Source organism: Phlebotomus papatasi, chromosome 3 (assembly GCF_024763615.1).
Source record: "Phlebotomus papatasi isolate M1 chromosome 3, Ppap_2.1, whole genome shotgun sequence".
NCBI lineage: Eukaryota > Metazoa > Arthropoda > Insecta > Diptera > Psychodidae > Phlebotomus > Phlebotomus papatasi.
In genome coordinates, this window is record NC_077224.1 from 42942984 (window position 1) to 42959640 (window position 16657).

General features: G+C 31.6%; 2 protein-coding genes across 8 annotated transcripts in view; one reads left to right on the plus strand and one right to left on the minus strand.

Annotated features, from left to right (window-relative positions):
- The window catches only part of LOC129805754 (calmodulin-A-like), a 135615-nt gene that overhangs the window by 97221 nt on the left and 21737 nt on the right, over nt 1-16657 (plus strand). For 4 of the 7 annotated variants that reach the window (XR_008752118.1, XM_055853879.1, XM_055853880.1 and 1 more), the window contains exon 3: nt 4980-5024. The exons of the other annotated variants lie outside the window; for them this stretch is intronic. Coding sequence is in view for 3 of the 4 variants with exons in the window: in XM_055853879.1 (XP_055709854.1) it covers nt 4980-5024 (45 nt within the window). In the remaining variant the exon portion in view is untranslated. The remainder of the gene's footprint in view (nt 1-4979; nt 5025-16657) is intronic. 7 annotated transcript variants of the gene reach the window in all.
- LOC129805755 (troponin C-like) lies at nt 5550-15293 on the minus strand. Its single transcript, XM_055853887.1, has 6 exons — nt 14860-15293; nt 11068-11098; nt 10855-10998; nt 6020-6136; nt 5767-5898; nt 5550-5700 (listed from the first exon to the last, which is right to left on the minus strand). The coding sequence occupies exons 1-6, from the start codon at nt 14860-14862 to the stop codon at nt 5672-5674; spliced, it is 456 nt and encodes a 151-aa protein (XP_055709862.1). The 5' UTR covers nt 14863-15293; the 3' UTR covers nt 5550-5671.

Below are 16657 nucleotides of genomic sequence, written 5' to 3' on the forward strand. Positions count from 1 at the left end.
TTAATTCACGTTAATGGTGATTTGTACATTTGACCTGAAGTGAGATTTGCCTTGTGAATTAGATTTTTCGTGTGAAAAATGGGAAATTTTCTAAGACATTCACCAGTGAGGTGATATTTCTTATTTTGGACAGGTGTTTTGCTCACGAAATTTCGTGAAGTTTTAGCTTTTGTGATGACTAGGTTGGACAAATGCCTGGAGAAACAAAGGAGCATCATCTCTACGAACGAGATGTAGCGATAAATGCCTTGAAGGCTTCTGGAAAGGCCAGGGAATGAGCAAATCCGCACGTACTTGGAGTGCCGAAGTCAACTCACTTTATTGAATGATATGGAAAGTTTCCGGGCGTCTTGTGACTTTCTAAGGTTTCCTTACATGAACAGGAAGAGGACTTGGTAAGATTGGTTCATGAAATGAAGAACAATGGGCATCCTGTTGAGGCGGATTATCTGTCCAAATTTACAGCCAAGTTGGCCAAATTAATAAACAAGTTGTCCAAAATAAGAGCCAAATTCACCTCTACATATCAATTCATTTTTAAACGTATTAAAACTAATTTAGTAAAAATAAGACGATAAATAGCTTGCCAAGTTTCTAAACAACCTTTCTGAAAAGAGAGTAACAAGAATTGTCAATTAATATTGAAAATATCGCACTTCAAACTTGGAACATCGATGCTTATAAGCAGACTGTCCAAAATTATGAGCCCTTACCCTATGGCCTAAATCTTAGAAAAGAATATATCAAGAAAATATTTATTTATATTTCACTTCTCACATTCTTAAGCTTGCCTCGCCCCTAAGTTCTTTTTTTTAATGGGTAGCGATTCCTTCTGCACTTAGTTCGAACAGGATGGGGGTTGAGTTGTGAGGTAATATCTTGCGAAAAGAAACTTATCTGATTTCTCGTTGCAATATTTTGCACTTTGCACATTACGTAGTCGGTATATAAGGGTGAGAAAAGCTATCTCCTGAACCCCTAATGAAGTCGTCAAGTACTGGGAGCTCCATGAATTGATGGTAGTGAGCTTTAGAAAATCTCTGATCCACCCATACCATATAGTGTAAAAGATTGTTCAGAAGGCAAAAGTCAGAGCCATCGGGTGGATGATGAACTGTCTCTTGATGCTGTGGAAAATCTTCCCTTGGAGGACTTAATCAATAAATCGTGCTATCGAAAGTGCATATGTAATGTGGGTCAGATGGAGGCGAAGTTAAGCATTTTGTAGCCAGTTCAGTGGAAATTTTGCTATAGTGGAAGAGAGATTGCAGAGAGAGAGAAACAGGTCAATTCCAACCGCCTCAAATAACCATTTCTATTTGTAATGTTCACCATTTGTGCACTGAAACTATTGCAGAATTCTCCCCTTATTGTTGACCTGCAAATATAGGGAAAACTTTTCATTTCCAACCATTGGGAACTTCTTTGAAAATTCAATTACCCCCTGGAACTATTTCTTGGTAGAATGAATGAAAACATTTCAATATGAAAAGCCTTTGATGTTAGATGTCTGAAATTTTTCATAAATTATTTGACACATTTTAAATTTAATTTACAATTTAGTCACTCAATAAATATTCTCAGGAAAATAGTTATGTGATGTGACTGAGATTAAACTAGATCTTCATTTTTTTGCCCCCGTCCTCCCCCCCCCAGAGCAGCTGTCCACCATTAATAATGACTTTACAGTTTTCTGTAATTCGCGTGAATGTCTTTCTGATTTTCTCTAAATATTTACGGCTGTTTAATGCATAACTATGTTTAAAGATTATAGAGGGTTTGTTCACAAGACTCTCTCTTTTTGTGGGAGGATTGAACGGGAAATAATAAATTTAACTGTTTAATAGCTTGAGTTTGGTAGAGAATTTCTGTGTTATTTTCATACTTGAACCTTTTAGTTGCTTGGTTGGAAGGCCAAACTTTGATCTTGTGGGAAACCGACCTTCAAACTCTAAAGGAGTTCCTTCTAAATTACTTTCTGTGGCTTGTGAAACCACGAAATCTTCAAAGGACCGTGAAACAAAACATAGTTAAGGAGTGTGGGGCGATTTCACGCTCGTACAACTTTACAAAATGTTTTCTTTTTAGAATCACAAATTAATATCTTCGAATTGAGCTTCTAAATTCAAGAAAGCAAAAAAATCAAAGTAAAATAGAATTTAAAAAGATCGAGCTATATGAAACTGCCCTGCCTTCCCCTACATAGAACTTTCTGAAAAGCTACATAGAATTCTAGATTGATTTCAGTTGCAATGTAATTTAATTTAAAAATAATTCTCAGCTTTCGTTGTGGTTTTAATAAACTCTAAAAACTTCTCAGTGTAATAATTTTATGTGAAGTTATAAATACCTGGTTTTTTTTTTGAAAGCAATAAAAGAAAATAAGACACGAAACAGCTATAAATCATATTGGTATAATTTCTAAAAGAAAGAATAATTATCCAAAATTTTATTTGAAAGAGTTTTTTTTATCAATATAGTCGAAATCCATTAGAGTTTTTTTTTTACGATTTTGTTTTCTTTTTCTTGGTACAAATATTGAATATTATATGGGCTTAAGACCTGATGGTTAGCCATGTGGCTTAAATCCTCTAATTCCTTGTCAGGCAAGATTTTTGAGGAAATTGTTACGTCGGATTGAATATTAAGTGAAAATTATCCATTAGATTTTAAAAAATCGACAAAATTGTGTGTTACTTAGTTTTTTTGAGGCATTCAGGAACTGGGCTAAGTCTCCAGTCTGAAGCTTATATTACAATACGATAGAAGAAAACAACCATGAAGAAAACAACCTTCAGAGTGTGTATCATTTTCTTAATCCATGTGGCATTTTGGTCCCACTATTTCAAGCATTGCAAGTATAAGCGAGAGTCTACTGTATGCTAAATTACGGACAGGTTGCCTTGAAGCCCAATGTTCTGAATTCCAAGCGTCATTTTTTTAATACAAATTAAAATTTGTTGTTACTTTATTTTCGGCAGTTTTTTTCGATCCTTATATTGAAATTCGATCATCTTTATTTTCTCTAAAATATTACTCAATATGTTTTAGAAATAAAATACAGACACTCCTTTGTGTGCAATATCGGACAACAAATTTCTCGAAAATTTTGCTCTGAGGAGGAAACGGGCCTTTTTTGAATTGGATCAGCTTTAAAATAGAGCTTTTTTCTTATTTTTAAATGAAACTGGGTATTAACATGATATAATTCAGCTCCATAATTCTTTTGTGAAACTAAAATGCATTGGTCATAAAGCTCAATTCAATTTATAAATAGCCCAATTTCAAAGCTACCCAAATTCAAAGGTGCCCAACTTCTCCCTACGGAAAATTCCGCGGCATCGATAGCATTTTATTCATGGAAGCTACATTTTCCTTTCTTGGGATTTTTGTAAAATCTTAAGAAATTAAAAAAAAAACAAATAATGGAAGTTTTAGAAATATAATAAGCGATCGATAATGCAAGCTATTCGCAATTTGGCACAGTTCCCCAATTAGATGATTCCATTTTATGCGATATTTTCAATGGTGCCATTATATTATCTTCAATAAAATAGAATTTAAAATGTTTGTCCCTTATTCTGAAATAAAAACTTTTGAATGCTTCTCGTTGAGTTTTATGAATAACAAGATTAAAAAAAATTGTTAATATACTGAATAAGTAACAGAGATATTCCAATAAGAAACCTTTTGAACACACATATAACGATAGTACGGGAATATTTCAATTAAATTACTTTATAAGTACATTAAAAATTAGCATATATTTAAATATTTCCCTTTTCAAACCATTTCTTAAGGAGATTTCATTCAATAATATTTTGTTACTATTTATATAATTTAAGTAAAATTCTTCTATTGGAAACAAATTAATCCAAATGGAGACAAGGAAAAATTTCTAATTGGAGACAAACAGTGTAAATGAAACCGCGACGAAAGGCTTCCAAAACCTTGTTGAGTTGCTCCTGAGTGTAGGATTTGTTCTTATTCCTGGTATTTTCTCTTTTTCCATCTAGAAAAATAAAAAAAATCTCTCCAAAAAATCATATTTTTGGGGTTTCCTATTGAAGCATTTGCAGACACTTAAAAAAAAAAACCTTTTTGTCCACGAAATAGGTAATTATTTCATTTCAAAACTTCACGTACCATTAATAATAAAGATTAGCACTTAATTTAACTAAAATTAGCCAGAAATATGACATAAATGTTAAACAAAACGAATAAACAACAGTCACTTTATTGTGTTTTTCATTGGAAAACATGATCAATCTATGAAAAATTCAATGGTGAAAAGGTACTCTTTTAATTTTTTTGAGAAATTACCTAATTAAAATTTGTGAATATGAATGGATTTTCGCTTTATTTAGAGCAAAATTAACTAAATAATGAAACTGAGGTATAGAAAATATATAAATATAATAATTTAGTACTGTATTTATCATGAAAACAGTGACGTTTCCATTTGGAGCTAGCTTAATTTAAGCCATTTTGAATTAGCTTAATTTACCCTACTCAAGATAAATTAGAGAAATTTTATGCTCTTCAACTGGAGTACAAAGTCTCATCCGTGTTTCATAGATTACGTTGTCTACGTTATCATTTATACTTTAATATATTTATAGTAAAGTTTGTAAAATGATTTTTTTTCTATATCTCAAAACATGAATATGCCAATTTGTTTTTAAAAACATAAGTAAAAGCTCAAAAGTAAAAACTCAAACACAACAAAAGAATCTTCTTATAACATTATATTTAAATTACAGACTTACTTTTGCTTAAGTTCCTTCGTAAAAAGGAAATCAGTGTTTGTATCACAATTTAATGGTCTTTCCTCTTCTCTCTGTGTAGTGTAAATATATTGAGTAAATAATGTAGGAATATATGTAAATGTTTTGGCTTAGAAATTCTATCTCTTTAATTTTTTTTTCTCTCTTTACAATTTTTCCTGTGATACTATCAATTTTACCGATTTATTTCAGGCCAGAAGTGTCAGCACAAGTAGCTTTAGGAGTCTGAGCCAGCAGGTGAAAAATCAATTAGTAGATTTTTCTCACGAATTTTATCGTTTGAAATCGTTACGAGTTTGCTCAAGTTCACGATTGAGCCACTTTTTCTCTTATTATTATTTTTTTTATTTTTGGATAGAATGCAGACATAATTATATAGATTTTATTAAATAAGATATGTTGCAGTAACTATGCGAATTGATTACGTATGAAATAGAAGTTTTGAAATAAGAATAGACCGTTTCGTATTGAATTTCCGCTTCGTTTAATAATATTGTGTCGAGTTATTGCATTTTACGTTTGCACAATTTATTGCTTTGCATTATTTTCTTGGTTGATTTGAAATGCTGCCGAATTTGCATAATAGTTGAAATTGTAGATTTTCTCCTCTTGCTATGAAATACTTTTTGTGCTTGCAATTTAAATTACTTGATCCTTGATGGAAAATGCTGGAAAGACTGCTATGTAGTTCTCTTCCATTTGGTGAATATTCTCACAAATTTCTTCTGCCTGCATGCAAAACCGTTGAGATGCAAAAAGAGCTTTTCAACGTGTTGGAAAAGGATTTATTTGTAAAATTTGTTCTCCCCTCGTGACATTAATTTATTGCAGTCCAAACATTTCGGTGTTGTTAAAAATCTGGGTAAAAAAAATATTATTTCCACTTAATCTCCAGTCATCATTTCCATAAATTCTGTGGAAAAAAAAATGTCGCTTAAATGGTGAAAATTTCTAAATTTCTCACAAAAATAAAACTCACCATCAAAATCTACTGTTCCGGATGAATCGGTGTCGATTTCAGCAATCATCTCGTTGAGCTGATCACTCGTCAGTTGATCATCCAATGCAGCAAGAATTTCACGAAGAGATGATGTTGGGATGTATCCATTTCCTGGATGGGGAAAAAAATGAATGGATGAAAATGAGAAAATAGAAAAAGGAACAGTGAGATTTCCGCAGTACATCCTTTTCAATAAATTCATGTGGTTAGAATACATGAATCATAGTCATACCTTCTTTGTCGTAGAGTCGAAACGCTTCTTTCAGCTCTTTTTGTAAAGCTTCGTCATCCTCTTCAGCAAATCGTCCAGCTACTCGACAAAACGCATCAAAATCCAATTTTCCTGAACCTATATGTGAATAGAGAAGAGAAATTTTGAGAATGTCATAAGAGATTTTGCGGGAATATTGATGTACTCTAGTGATACACCACATTTTGTCCCACTTTAATAACATATCACATGATGCGAGTAAATGGACTGAAGGGCTAATCATTTACAAGTTTATGGTATTTTAAAATCGAAAATATGCTTTTCAACAATTATTGTAAATCAATTGGTAAACAAAATTGTCAAATAGAAGATAAATGGAGAAGTAGATTAATTTCTGATTTAAATCTAATGTTACTGCAGAAAATTTTAGTCAGTATTTTGATAAAAATGGTCAGTAAAAAGATTTTTGGTCAGCATAAATAAAACGTAATTTGTGACATCTAAAAATGCTTAAAAATAACCTAAGTGAAGCATGTATCGGCCATGGAGGTTGAATCGGTACCCGAAAAGAAAATGATTTTTTTCAAAATCAAACGTTTATTTTTATTAGAGTGGAGTAACCACTTATCGCCATATTTAGGAAAAAGAGGAATTAATTTATAACTAACTAAATAAGTCAAATTTGACACAAAACTACTTAGATGTATTGCCTCTTGATTCGTGAAAACAATAGTCCTAGAATTTAACGCTGGTCTACTTAAAAAAGATTTTTTTTTAACAATGCAAAAATAACAACTTCGTTGTCACTTTTCACCACTTTTCGCCAGTTTTGTAACCACTTCTCGCCACTCACTTGAAAAGGTCCAAACTCGATTATTTTAGGCAATGTTATAAAAAGAATACATTCAACATTTCTTTTTCCTCATGATCACCTTATTATTACTCACTTTAAATGATTATCCTCCACTTTTATTTGAGAAATCAAATTATAGGTCTATTGCAGAAAGTAAACAATGCAAATTTGAGAACTGAGAATCTACGAAGTGAAGTTAGCGTCGCCTATTGAAAAGAGATGGCGACAGGTGGTAAAATCAATTCCAGAAGATAACCAAATTTTAATTAACTAACTACAAATTTTATGTATTCCACGAGTGCAATTAATTATTCAATAGACAAATTATTTATCAAAAAATGTATTTTTTGCTTGATGATAATTTGATGACACTTAGTATATTTGGTAAGAAATATTGGATTCGATGCACTTGCTCAAAATAATATTCTAAAAAATGCTCAAAATCGTAAATCCAAAAAGAATAATAATTATTTTTCGACTCCATACGTAGCAGCAGTAAAAATACAAAGATCTTTGCGGCTCATTTATTTCACAAATCGCGAAAAATCGCCCCCAAAGAAGTGGGGCCACTGGCGAGAAGTGGTGATACCACTCTAATAGTTTTTTTTTTGCAAAACATCTTGCATTATTTACTAATAGAAAACATATTGTGAAAGATAATTCGTTAAAAATGACGAATAATTTCATAAAAATCATTTTATTCTGGGGTGGCAATACAATCTTCTTTCAAAAATTTCAGTACAAATAAATTCAGGACATGCTTATTTTATATATCAATGTGTAAAATTTTATGAAATTATAATACTTATTAGTCAACTAAAATTTAAGATCTAATTTTAAAATAAAGTGTATCACATATCATAATATGTAGAGTCTCAGTGGGTCAATGGATAGAGTAGTGGCTCTATGACTGCGAGGTCTCGGGTTCAAAGCTGAGCAGCAGCAGAAAAAGATTTCTCATGCCATATCGGCTTTGAATTCGTCCAGTGAATGAATGAATAGTAATGCCAAAGGTCGCATATTGGCAAAAAAGTGAACCGCCTAAAAATAAATAGAGGCTGGTACGAGAACGAGTTTTGATATGAAAGCGGTACTTCAGTCGATACAAATATTCACTGTCACTGATCCCAAATATACACCGAGATGGGCTGCTGTGACGTAGTAGCGGCAGTTATTGCCCACAGATCTGTGATATGTAGCGGCTACCTGTATCGGGGGATAAGATAGAATAGGACTGGAGAAGCATAAGCAATTAATGGCCAGGATGCATCGGTAATCCGAAATGGAGAACTGACCCCTGGCAAAATCTTATCTTGTCTTATCATAAGATGTATATCTGTTTAAATCGATCATTAAGATCGATTCGGGCCTGAGTAGAGTTGTTTAATTTTAAAGTGTCAAATTTTCTTGGAACTTTACGGTTAAACGTAAAAAAAATTCCATTATTAAAACATAAAAAAAAACTTGAAACTAAGTTTTTTTGACTTTTAGAACTGACAATGAAGATCTTTTAAAATAATAAATAATATTAAAATTCTGAGGAGTGCCTGAAAAATATGATGCAACCACATTCTCTTAAGAGCGTCCCCTTGATCTTAAAATATTAAGGAGTAGTCTGATTTAGAAGATATATTGCGTCAATTGCATTATCCTCTGTACATATAATTTCGTCCCTTATAGGATTTTCACAGTTCGAGATTTTGGTTTACAGGATTTTGTCCTTTTCGAGATTTTAATGTTCGAGTTTTTGCCTTTAGGGATTTTGAGTTTTAGGATTTTGGTAGCCATCAAATATAACATATTCAAGCTGAATATTTTAGCTCCTTGGATCTTAAAACTTAAGAAGTCTACCTTATATCCTATGACAGAAATTTTACGTGTTGGACGATATGCTTTAACATATCGCACACAACATACAGTAGAGTCGAAGAGTCAAATTTGAAAAACAGTTAAATGTCAAATGCGAAGATATGTTAAGAAATTCAGCAGGAAATGGACGGAGACACTGAACCTTTCTTGATTTTCACAATTTTATTCTCTACGACGTTTCGAGGATGGATGTCCTCCTCATCAGGTATCGAATATGGCAGAATAAGAATTGATTCTGTGCCAGTCAGTCGAATGGTGAACATCACGGATCAAGTTGTGATCAAAGTCCAAGTGCAGTGTAACAACTCCCACCTGTACGTGATTTTCCCTGCCATGTTTGATACCTGATGAAGAGGACATCCATCCGCGAAACGTCGTCGTAGAGAATAAAATTGTGAAAATCAAAAAAGGTTCAGTGTCTCCGTCTATTTCCTGCTACATTCTGTCGAACCGAAATTCTTCTTAAGAAATTCATATTATAGATGATTGAGAACCATATTTCTTTGCTAATTCCTGGATACTTGCACACACTAAATTGGTATAAAATGGAAGGAAAATACGTTACCACAAATATTTTTGAGAAAATACGAACAAGTGATTTAAAGTCCAATTCAATTTCACTTAAATTTTATTATTTTTTGAAAATATCTTTCGAATTTGGGAAGTGAAAAATGTTATTTATAATCTTCCAAGTGTTCTAATTGGAGAAACTCTACTGTAATATATCGAAGTGTGTTTACGTATTATAGTAACTTGAATATGATGTTTACGCTTCTCAATCCCTTCTTGAAAACATTTTTTTTTTGGTAAGAGGTATTAAAAACGATATCAAACTTGAATTGTTATGAGAAACAGGAAATTCTTGTGATTATAATTTTGAACAGAATCAATTTTTCAGAAAATTTAGGTTAATATTGTTGGCACAGATCAACCTCTAAGTCTATGTGACCAGGGGCCTCTCGACATTTCATTTTTCCATACATTTTTGCATAGAGGCACTGAAGACTATTGGCAAGTTTTTTCCTAAAGAGAATTAACTTATCAGTATGATATATTTCGAAATAGTGCATTAGAAGCTATCTAAAAATACATATTTCATAATGTTCGCCGAAATATACAAGAACTAGGAGCAAATTTGTTTAAGTCGCGGTGCAATATCTGCAAAATTTTTACAAGGAAAAGTGAAAAATTGCTTCACTTTTTATTAAGCTTGATGGGCCCCTGATGTGACAGTTTCCTATTTCAACTATTGGAGTACATGAAATGAATTCTTTTTTTTTTCCATGAAAATCTATAATAATCTTCACAAAGCCTGTAATGATTATCCCCTTGAAAGAATTCCACTATTGTAAATCATTGTTGTTTGTGAATAGCGAAATTTTGAAATCTTTAGATATTTTTTCGAGATTCTCTAATAACACACAAGGAGTGAAGAATTAAGAAAAAAATCATATAATTTCTTAAAAAAATGTTTTGGGAGAAAAATCGTCTGACATCTCAAGACTTTTTATGAGGAATGTAAAAGAATCCATTTGTCTGGTTAGAAGAAGTCTTGGGCTGTGAATCATCATTAAATGAGTTCAAGGTGCAAATAAATTTATTTTTGTAGCACCCTTGGATAAATTACAAGAACTTTGTCAATCTGGTAGAGTTCCTAAAATGGAAATTTATAACACTTGATATCGGATGTTTGGGATTTTTTGGCATGGAGGAGGGAAAAAATGTCTCTGTGGCAGAACTCTTGGAAAATTTAATTTATCATATCTTCTGTCTTTTTTCCCATTTGTAGCTCATATAGGGAGGCTTCATAGTCATATATCATAAAGAGTCCAATCTCAATCGTCGAATGCCTTCTTTTTTATGGGATTTTACTTCTTTTCCACAACACTATTGAGACACCACCATTGCTATAATATTGATATAAATCACCACATTTTTCTCTCTCAATATAATATTTCCCAATATTTGCAATCTGCTACTTCCGAAGTTCTCCTGGTTTTTTCCCTTGCTTGTTCTTAACATTTTTTCACGCCCAGGTTTTTTTGTCGTCTCACAAAACTCAATTTCACTTTTTAAATCAGTTGTGCTTGTGGTTTTTTCCCCTGTTTTATTATACAAATGGAAAAGTGCTTACCTTCCGCATCTTCGGCAACAAGAAGATTTTCAAGTTCCGTATCATCGTAAGTGTGCCCTAATGTGTTCAGGATTGTGCGAACTTTCTCCTTCTCAATACGACCCGTTTTCCCCGAATCGAACATGGAAAATGCTCGGCGGAATACTAAAAAAAAAAAAAATAGAGATAAATGATTTTTCTATCCATATTTTTCACATTGCTCAAAGTCCTTACATTGCACCTGCTCTGTATCCAAAGCGTCAACCTATCCAATAGAAAAGTAGAAGAATTTTATTAAATTCTTATCTTTGGTTATATTCAGCTCAAGCTATATATATTTTCAAAATTGCCAAAATGTATTTTATCATGTACCCACGGGGCATATCATATTGTCGTTTGGCTCAGCAATTGTCGTATCTTCCTTATCAAATACATTATGAATCCTTGTAACAATTTGAAAATAGGGTGAAAGGAACGTCTATTGACACTTTAAGAACTCGTGTCAGCACCTATTGACACCCTACTCTGTACCATTTGGGATACGAAATTTGAACATCTTAGTTTATAGTAAAAGGTATATTACAGAAAAAACGTTATATTACTTATATTTTACTAGAACATTAAATAATTTTCAACATTTTGACAAAAGTGTCAATAGAGGTTCCCTGTCGAACAGACGTTCCTCCGACCCTATACGGACTATATAAGAATTGCTGATTTTGGTGACGAATAAATTACGACAATTGTTGATCGAAGTTACGATATTAAGCCCTATTCGAGTGGCTGTGCTACCATATCGTGTAGATAATTGGACCTTTCACTCGCAAGTTCTGGTCCTGATTCCAATAAAAAACAATCACTTGTTTTCAATTCATAAATCTCCCCATTTTTTAACCGGAGCTCTGTTTTTCATTAATCGACGTGACGGCGAGTGATGCTTTCAAATTTTCCCACTAATGCCCTTGTTAGACAAAAGTTTGTGGTAAATTTAGAATTTTTCAGTCACTATATGATGGATGAAAAGTAATTTCCAGCCATGTCAAGTCATTTTTTTTACATACTGAGCTCTCTAAAATTGAGATAAAGCGAAAAAATATTTGCTGAGCTTACAGAAGAAAACAACATTTTTAATTTCCTGTCTACAGTGCAGAAAAATGACTCTATTTGTAGGGAAAATTTCAAAGAAAAATTTAATGGATTTACAGTTGGTTTCAGTAGCTCCAGTTGCGGTTTGTGAGTTATCCATTTTAATAATGAACTTGTAGTATTTTTCGAATACTTTTCTAGGGAAAGTGTGCCAAATTTCGGCCAGCTTCTAATTTCGGCCACTTTGACTGTAATTTCGGCCATGGAAATAAATTAATTAAAATTATGTATGTTATCTTCGAATAGTCAATGAATTCATTTTACTTTTAAATATTTATTCATTTTAGGATGTATTAACACAAAGACCGTTAAATTTTAGGTACAATTTGAATTTAAATTGCATTGTAAAAACTCAGTGGGGAAAGAGTTTTACAAAAAAATGTGACAGACCGATTGTGTTTCTAACAGTCTTACGATTTGTGGTGAAGTGCAATAGTTTTTCCTTCGAAGTTTGTTTTTCATGAAAATTGATTAGTTTTCATTAAAGATTGTTTCTGTTTATGTTAATAGTGAATCCATCTTTAAATTTCGGGTAAAATTTCCCAGATGGATCCTGTATTTTGCGTAAAAAATTGTATACTTTGTGAGTGTCTCTCCGGTGAGGTAGTATTGTGTTGCCTATTCCGGCAACATCTTTTGCTTTCCTAATTTTCTTATTAATTTTGTGTTTTTTTTTAATTTCTGATTTCTAAAATGTCTCGAGAAAAAAACCATCGCTTCTACGAAAAAGATGATGTGGAAAAGGCCTTGGAAGAGTTCAGGAAAGGCAAATTGCTACGGTAATCTGCGCGTAAATTTGAGATGCTACTCTTCAGGTCTTCATGACAAATTACGCGGATGATCTCAGGGCTTGTGGGTCATCTAAACGTATTAAACTAAATATTAAACTCGTTCCGTTTGACGTTTTGAAATTTTCTATCCGTTGCGTTACAAAAAGTAGTCAGAAAAAAGGTGGCCGGAATTTCACTCAAAGTAGCCGGAATACTACCCAAGGCAATGTCCATATTATTATTAATTTTTGAATATTTTAGGAAGTGATTTAAAGAAAACAAGGACGATAAACTAGTTTTCAAGGTTCCACATAGCCTTCCCGAAAAGGAAGTGACAAAAAATATCACTATGAATTAAAAATATAGCATTTCAAACTTAGGACTTCGGTGCTTATATGCAACTGTGCCGATATTTGGCACACTTACCCTATGTAATGTTTATTAAATATTTTTCTTCCTGAAATATCTAATACCGAAAAGTGGTATTAACTGTGATTTGTCGGAAGCTAAGCTCGCAGTATATTTCTTATGGGTCTCAGTAAAAATTCCTAAAGCTAGAATCCTGAACGTGAAAACCCCGAAAACGCCAAAATCTCGAAAGCCAAAGTGCTAAAAGCCAAAATCTCAAAATACCAAATCTTGAACGCTAGCATCCCAAAAGCTAAAATTCTGAATTACTTAAAGTCTCATACATAATTCTTAATGAAAAAAAGGAAACTGTCTATGTTTTTGAAATTTTTCCACTCATTATAGTCCGTATAATTGCGTCCCATTCATGATTTTGACCTTTGATTTTTGGCTTTCAGGATTTTGTCTTTCAGGATTTTGGCTTTCGTGAGTTTGGCTTTCGGGTTTTAACTGCGGGATTATGGCTTTCGGTAGGATTATGGTTGGCCGGTAGGGTAAGATGGATTAATTCGGAATCATATCTATTTTGGAATTTTGAGATTTTCTCACTGTTTTAGATGATCAAAAAGACATTCCAGAATACTTTTCCGTTTTATTTTCCTCTTGCCATCTAAAATTGTTAGAAAATGTCACAGTTTTAAATTAGACATGATTCCAAATTACCCCATCTTACCGTAGTATTTTTATGGCCAAAATAAAAAAAATAATAATAATAATTTCGTGAGGAAAATAAATGTAATATCGAATGAAGTTATTCAGTTGTTATTTGGTCCTTAATCCTTGTAGTGTTGTGTTTAAAATCTTTTCAATACTCGAGACTGAGCAGTTGAATAGCTATGAAAGTTTTAAAAAAAAATAAAATCAACCTTTATCTTTGAATTCATAAGTTTGTATTACCGCTTTGTATAACGGGTTCGTTTTTAGTTTTGGTAACTCTCAGATTAAAATTTAGATCTACGTCAAGTTTAATCTACAAATTCAAAATTGCAAATGTGAAAATTTCTAAATTGATTCTTACAAATATTCATAAACCGTAAAATTCTTTTTATAAACTATCTAAACTTAATCGAATATAACGGTGAATATTTAAGATCTGTTATTGAGACTAAATAGTTTTTAATTTAAAGAACTTAATAGTTTAATTTTGTATTTAATTTGTACTTATTCTTAAATCTTATATGCTTAGAACTATTACAACTTATGACATTTTTAAATTAAAGACACTTGTCGCATACGAATTTGCTTAAATGTAATCTTTCAAAATGTAATGTTCAAAAAAGAGGGACCGATTTCCGAAAACATTGACCTCCCATCCGCATTGGAAAATTCCATTAATTTTGTCACGAACTTTAGAATTTGTTGCTCACTTCACTGTAATTTTTAATGATTTTATGTATTTATTATAGTTTTTTTATTATGCAATATATTGTATGAATTATATTTTCCAATTTTTAAATAAATTAAAATCTTATCCTGATTTTCAACAACCAATTATGGAAATAAATTAATAAATCACATAGGATAATTTGTTAATTCAATAATGAAATTTTTGCATTTCATTTTCACTAATTAATTTTTTATTATATGTTCGAAAGCAATAATCAGTAAAGTATCTTTCAATATATTTTTAAAAAGCATAAATCAACAATGTAGAGTGAATTTCACAATATCTATCACAAAAATCAATAACAATACTACGAACCATTTTGCTAAAATATTGTACGAATTAATGAAAAATCCTAATAGAAGGTTTAATTTACTAACTTAACCGACGACGGTTCAAATGAAACTAATGTGAATTGGGTTGGGAACGAGCTCGTCTAGCTATTTTCATGAATCTTTATAATGAATTAAAATTCCAGTGGTTTTCCGATGTGTATATTTACAAGATTTTCATGGTGAGGAAACACCCCCTCATACAACTATCTGCGCCTCTCTCAAACACTCCAACAAAGTCAAGTTTAATTATGTACGAAAATAAAATAAATAAAAACAAGAAAAAAAATGTTGAAAAAGGAAAAAGGTCACGTGGCGGAAAATCGTGCTGAGAACATACATTTTTCAAGCCTCCTCTTTAACCAATAAACATTGTCTATTCAATCTATCTCCCATCATTTTATTCTCACTTACAACACACACTTGTTTTTTTCGGCTTAACACTCCTTCGTTAACATATTTCTTATGCTTCTGGGAAATAAATGACACACTAAATAGCAGAATGAATCAACTCAAGCGGATAGAAGAATCGCGTAGGATCTATTTTTTTCTTCTTCTTCTCCTTAACACAAATTATAATTGAAGTGTGGAAAATTGCTTGCTGCAAAATTTGTAAGTCGTAAATTTAGAATAACGATCAAATAAAAAAAGTTAACAATAAATTTCCAAATATTTTTTCAACTTTTACAACTTCTCTGAAATATTTGCATTCCAATCTGAAGAGACACTTTTATGGCTATATTATTTTGGCTGAAAACCCAATGTAACCAGTCGAGAAAAGGTGCCAATATATAAAATCAATTTTGATCAAATTCGATTTGTATCATACATTCATTGATAATTTTATTATTACTCCTTTGTCCAAGAGTAAGCAAAATATGTAATAGTTTGATTTTGAAATACCTTTATAGATCAGGATTTTTTTTAAGTTGAAGGGTTTTTCATAAATATTTAAAAAAAAAAAAACAAGTTTAAATCTTAAATATTAATCAACTCTCGGTATAGGTTGAAGTGCTATAAATAATAATTATTAATTTTTACTCAAATAGTAATAAATTAATCAATAATATTACGGAAACTTCATTGAAGTTATAATATAACTATGATTACTGTGTAGGGGAAAGTACTCTCCCACCGAACGTTCATGCCTTCGAATAATGTGAATTTCTTTTATTTTCCCTAATGGTCTCTACACACTAGAAGCAATTTTCGTCCAAAATTGCCTTTTTTTAAAAAAAATCTGATATTTCTGTCTACAAGTTTAGGGAAAATTTTCTTTAAAAAAAATTTTTTTTAAAGAAATTTCTCTAAGTGTGTAGAGGCCTTAAGAGAATTACACATAATTATCATGAATTTATCAATAATTGATGATAAGCTAACTAATATTTAATAAAAATGTGCAAGTCTCTTAAGAAAAATTAAAGAAAATTCACATTATTCGAAGACATGAACGTTCGAAGGGAGAGTTCTTTCCCCTATAATAAAATTAAAACGATTCTCAGTAACTTCAACTGATTATCGTTGCAAAAAGTTCATTTCTCAATTAATAATGGTTGAACCGGTTTAACTATTTTTTTCTTCTCCTGTTTTATATCATGACAGTATAGGATTTTTGGGAATTTAACTGCAAAAATTCAACTTGCTTTCCTTTCTAACTTACCTAATTTGTTACGATAAATTGTGGTATATTTTTGACTGATTAGTAAATTTATTAGTAAATTTGATTTGATTCACTATAGGGCAAAATACGAAGGTATTTTGAAATGCATCACACTGTGCTACGA

Excerpts from the sequence above, each read along its gene's own strand:
- LOC129805755 (XM_055853887.1), bottom strand. Across the intron at positions 10,999-11,067 it reads GGATACAGAGCAGGTGCAAT|TATTCCGCCGAGCATTTTCC; the intron begins GTAAGGACTTTG and ends TTTTTTTTTTAG. Across the intron at positions 6,137-10,854 it reads TGTTGCCGAAGATGCGGAAG|GTTCAGGAAAATTGGATTTT; the intron begins GTAAGCACTTTT and ends ATTCACATATAG.